Consider the following 5,173-nt stretch of genomic DNA (forward strand, 5'->3'; position numbering starts at 1 on the left):
CCAACCTGATACTTAACTGTGCTTCCATCTTGGATCAAATGTGTTGAAATGATATGGGGCACATAAGGGTTCTCTGTCCCTAGTCACTACCGTTTATACCAGTAATTAACTGGACTGAGTATGGTTTCTAAAAAGAATGGTTCCTCTTGACAAGACACCAACTGAAGAGTCTCAGTGCACAGTGCTATAGAAAAGTTAGTTGACTGAGGCCTCAACAGAATAAGGAAATTTTTAAATAGACATGAGGTGATAAACCCCATCTGCATCAACAAATACAGGAAGTCATCTCTACCTTGCATCTTACCTCCCCATCAGCTGGAATTCAAAGGCAGATCCAGAATGGAATGAAAATCTACCTTCTTTTTGGATATTATAAGGCAGTAAAGGAGTCCTGTTTCCACCCCCAGTTCTTCTCTGCGCTCGCAACGGAAGCAACTGTTGTTATGCTAAGCAGATTATGTAACATATGAAAAAGAGCCTGGCTCTTGCTGGCACTGAAAATGACTGAAAATCCAGGAGAGAATTCTACTTCGTAAACTGAGTAACCATCTGAAAGAATGCTGTAGGTGTTAAAGTCATGGTTTACAAGCTGCTCCTCTCTAGAATTTTCCACCATAAAAGCCTGTCAAAATAGCTAAGGCTCTAGAAAGAAATTAACGTGAAGAACTAGTGCAGGGGTGGGCAATTATTTTGGCTGGAGGGCCACTTAACAAGTTTTGGTGAGGCACTGAGGACTGCAAGGGTAGCCTCACTCCCAGTCGCCATTTTGTGACCGAAGGCCCAACCCCCAACCTTTGCCACCAGAAGTCTATCCCCTTCCTCAGGAAGTACTCGTTGGGTGGGTTGCTTGTATATTGTGTAGAGGGATAGGAGGGTGTATGTGGGGGGGTAGAGGATGTGTGAGGGTGTAGGTATGGTGCAGGTAGGGTGTGTGTGGGGGTGTGGCAGGGGTGGGTGCATGCAAGTATATGTGCAGGATGTGTGTGAGGGAGTGAGAAGTGTGTGTGGTTGAGGTGTGGGGTGTGCATGGGGAGGTGTAGGTGGGGTTGTGTGGAACAGTGTTGGGTGTGTGTGTGAGACAGTACATGTGGGGTGGGGTGAGGTTGGGGTGTGGGTAGGTTGGGTGTGGACATGTGGGGCCTTCCCCCCCGCAACCTGCTGGAAAGCAGTTGCCAGCACTGGGCAGCAAGAGAAGTCCCTAGGAGAGGGGAGGAGGGGATGCCTGGCCAGCAGGGCTTCAGCCGAGCCTGCACAGGCTCCTGCTGCTGCTCCCACCCCACCTTCCTGTCCCATGCCTGCCCAGCAGGCCTTTGTGAGCAGCCAAGCTCCTTTACGCCCCCCTTCCACCCACACACTCCCCTGCCCTGCCATGCATGAGCAGGACCAAAGTGAGCTGCAGGCAGAGCCCACCCTGCTCCCCTCAATGCTGCAGCTTCCTCTCCCTACCTGCTGCCCAGAGCACAGCAGCAGAGAGAGGAGTTGTCATCGCTGGAGCCTGGGGGAACCCAGCAGTTCATCACTGGGCAGCTGCAGCCGCAGCCCTGCCTAGAAGCTGTGCCTGCTAACCAGGTTGGCACCCTCTGGCAGAGGAGGTTGGGAGTGCAGCATGCGCTGCCCCAGGCAGGGGCGGGAGGGACTCAGCCCCATGCACACCCCAGCAAGGGCAGTCGATTGAGTCTGCTAGAGCGTGGAAATTACTGCGCTCCAGAAGACTCCAGTGTCACATGTATCAGTGTCCTCATGCTGAAAAATGGCAGTGGGGTGCTTTGAACTAAAGCTCATTGAATGAGCTTTAGTTCAAAGCACCCCACCACCATTTTTCAGAGCAGGGATGATGGTGATACACGAGAGGCTTTGGGCACTTTAATTAGTGCAACTCTCAGAGCTGCGCTGATTAACGCGCCATTCCTTGCCTCCCACAGTACATCTACAAATACCCACAGCCCTTAAATACCCTTGGAAGTTTTCAAGAGCAAATTAAACTAATACTCATCCAGACACAGATGAACCTGCTCTGAGTAGAGGGCTGGACTAGATAGGCTTTTGATGTTGCATCCAGGCCTAGCCTTCTATGATTCTAAGATTATTTTCTGTAGCAGGAAGGGACCAAAGAATGTAATATAAAATACAGAAAGATAAACTGAAGATCCACAAACAAACGAAAAAAAGAAAAAAAGACATTAAGCACTTTCTGTCGCTGAAGTTTTTAAAGAAAGCTGTTCTGCACTGAGCATCAGAAAAAATTAGGTTAAATCCTGCAAACATTTGCTATTCACCAAATATCTTGACGTGCCTGACAGATCTGAATATAGGTTATATTTGAAGGATTGAGCCATTATTATGCATTGGCCTCTATCAGCTTATGTCCACATTTAACATAACTTTTACACAATCACAAAACAAAAGCTGGCATTGATACCACTTCTTGACTGAATGCAGGAAACCAAAACTTTTACAACTTGCAGACTACTCCAGAGAGTGTACTGGTGATATAGTCTGGTTGTCTATTTTAGTGAAATCCTCCTTACTTACACAGAATGAAAAAAGCTTTGTTTCTAGGCACAGACAGGTGGTAATATTCTAAAGTTCATGAATCTGCTCCACTTAGATTTTTAAAGTAAGTTTGAAACCTCAGGTCTTATTAACTAGATTACCTTAAGTTCCTTAAATATGGAATTACCATAGTGCTACAACTGGTACATCAAGGCCATATCTCCAGTGCTTGTTCAGGCTCTACCTAGTACTGGTTTGCAGCTTTCTCTCTCCACGTCTCTGTCTGTCTTTCTTACACAGACACAAAAACCTTTTCAAAACAATAGAAAGCATGCTTCTTTCAATCCTTCATTATGGCCAGTGATGTGTTTGTGCTTGGACTGTGAGCCTGTTTCATAAAAGCATTTGATTGTTTCTTACTACTGCCTTAAATGAAAGGTAGTGGTTTAATCAAAATGATTTATAAAACATACCTTATTCTCTTTGTATCTACTCAGATCTGCTATGCAGTACTCTTTGAATAATTTATCACAGTATTTCTTTGCAAGCCTCTTCTCCCTGTAACCAGAAATGCATTATTTTGATTAAGTACACTGAATAATAGAGTGCAGTCAAGTAATACAATCCATTTTAAATCAGATGATAAAATGAGTATCTAAATGACAGAATACAAGAAAATAAACATATAGTTCAGAAATATATTTTAAAATCACTACAACATAAATTATAAGGTTATTTCTGAAGTTGTAGTTAGAGTTTTGAGAATAGTAGTTTAGTTCAGACAGACTGCACAGACTTTAACTGTTTGTTCTTCACTATTACATCACCATTTCATTCTAATGCAGAGCCCTATCACAATATTTCCTACATTTCTTTCATTTTTAAATGCATCAAAATTTGAAAGCACAAAAAGTAAATATGCAAAGTAAATTAAAACAAATGAATAAAACATTAAAAAGTCACATGCAAAAAGATCTAAAAAGTAATGTTTTATTAGAGTCCAAGTTACCAATTCATGTCCACTTCATCATTCTCTTTCCACAGGAATCTATGGTTTTCTCTTATAACATCAAGATCGGTTTTATCATTTGCTCTGTGAAAAGGTATATTTTTATTAAAATACCATTACAATGAAGTTTTATACCACTGTAAATAAAAGAAAAGAATCGGATGACGTTTGGCAAACGTCGGTGCTTTTAACTGCTTCTTTCATTCATTAAGTTGGATATTGCAAGGTACTGTGATGCATCAAAAACTGTTCATGATAACAAGTAGTATAACTTGACATATTTTTCCTAAAAGAATACAAGTGCTTGCTTATAAAATAAAATAGCTAATGACTTTTAACCCTGTGGGTGATTTTGTCCCATCTGAACCAGATATGTTTAGAAGATAAAGAGGGGATCATCTGCACTTCAAGTGTTTGGCTTCTTTGGATGGGTGGCTGGCAATATTCCAGATTTCATTAGCATCTTCAGCTGAGATTTTTACAGTAAGCTGTTAGTCTGAAATGTTCATAATAACAAGACACTCCTAAATTAGTTAAGTCTGGTATCTATAAAAATTATATTGTGTTTCAACTGGCAAACATTTGCCAGAAGCTGTTCCAGCACTTTGTAGTACAACATAATAAATTGAATATAAGATTGCTAATTTCTACCCTCATCACCACAGGAATGAGAGATTAATACTTAGCAAACACCATATTATGTTATATGCATCATCCACATGCTCTCTCAACATAAAAATAAAAATTTCCAATTAGTTTTATATAACTTTGTATGTCATCCATACAAAGTTAAGACAAAACAATTGTCTGCATCAAAGTCACAATTTTCCAGAGTCTGTATATGTCACTGCAGAGTTAAAAATTTGATACAAGAATAAACATCTGGTCAGAGAGTTCCCAATTTTATAACCCACAGAGAAATTATTGAACATATATTTAATAGTTTTAGGTAACAGATTGTATTCCAATGGTTCTCACCCTGAACGTCGGAAGTCCTCCTTTTTGCCACCGTAGTATAAAATGTAGTCATTCACAAACTTTTTGTGTCTCTCATACTGAATAAGGCAAAATTAAGGACTCATTTTCAGTATTTTCTCTCACTATAGAAAATAGCTGTTCTCTCTTACTAAAGTTTTGATAAGCAAGACAACATAAGTTTCTAAATATAAGTTATTTCCAAAAATTAATTTTACCATAAATTATATATGAAGGGCAACTGTTATTTAATACTTTTTTATAAATTAAACAAACAAGACAAGAATGTTAACACAACTTTCAAAATGCTACCACAGCCACATCCTCAGAAAACCTTCTCTCATCTTTGAAAAAAAACTCTCTAAATGGGCTTGAACCTAGCTTTCATTACATACTCAACTGTAACTCAGACTACAGTTCTATGACATGACAATTTTGGTTCAAAACGTATCTATGTAACGCATAATGCAATTTATATAAAAGCATACAATAGCTAGTGCTTCTTTAGCATAAACTTATGATCAAACAAGAGGCACAGATCATGATAAAGAAGAATGTCTTGATTCAAAAGCTTGTCTAATTCTATCCCAACTATGCAGTTTGTCCAATAAAAGATATCACCCTAAGCAATCCTTGCCTCTTGCATTATTCTTGGACCAAGACAATTACAATATCACTCTTAAGATAAAAAAGTAG

The 5,173-nt window shown here is 39.9% G+C and overlaps 1 protein-coding gene across 2 annotated transcripts in view; it reads right to left on the bottom strand.

Moving 5' to 3' along the window:
- The window catches only part of LOC109324080 (protein FRA10AC1), a 50,949-nt gene that overhangs the window by 31,835 nt on the left and 13,941 nt on the right, over positions 1-5,173 (bottom strand). For both annotated transcript variants that reach the window (XM_019555920.1, XM_019555919.1), the window contains exons 5-7: positions 4,481-4,557; positions 3,503-3,586; positions 2,967-3,051 (exon numbers count right to left, since the gene is read on the bottom strand). In XM_019555920.1, coding sequence (XP_019411465.1) covers positions 2,967-3,051; positions 3,503-3,586; positions 4,481-4,557 — 246 coding nt within the window. The remainder of the gene's footprint in view (positions 1-2,966; positions 3,052-3,502; positions 3,587-4,480; positions 4,558-5,173) is intronic.

Source organism: Crocodylus porosus, unplaced genomic scaffold (assembly GCF_001723895.1).
Source record: "Crocodylus porosus isolate Cpor-Errol unplaced genomic scaffold, CroPor_comp1, whole genome shotgun sequence".
Taxonomy (NCBI): Eukaryota; Metazoa; Chordata; order Crocodylia; family Crocodylidae; genus Crocodylus; species Crocodylus porosus.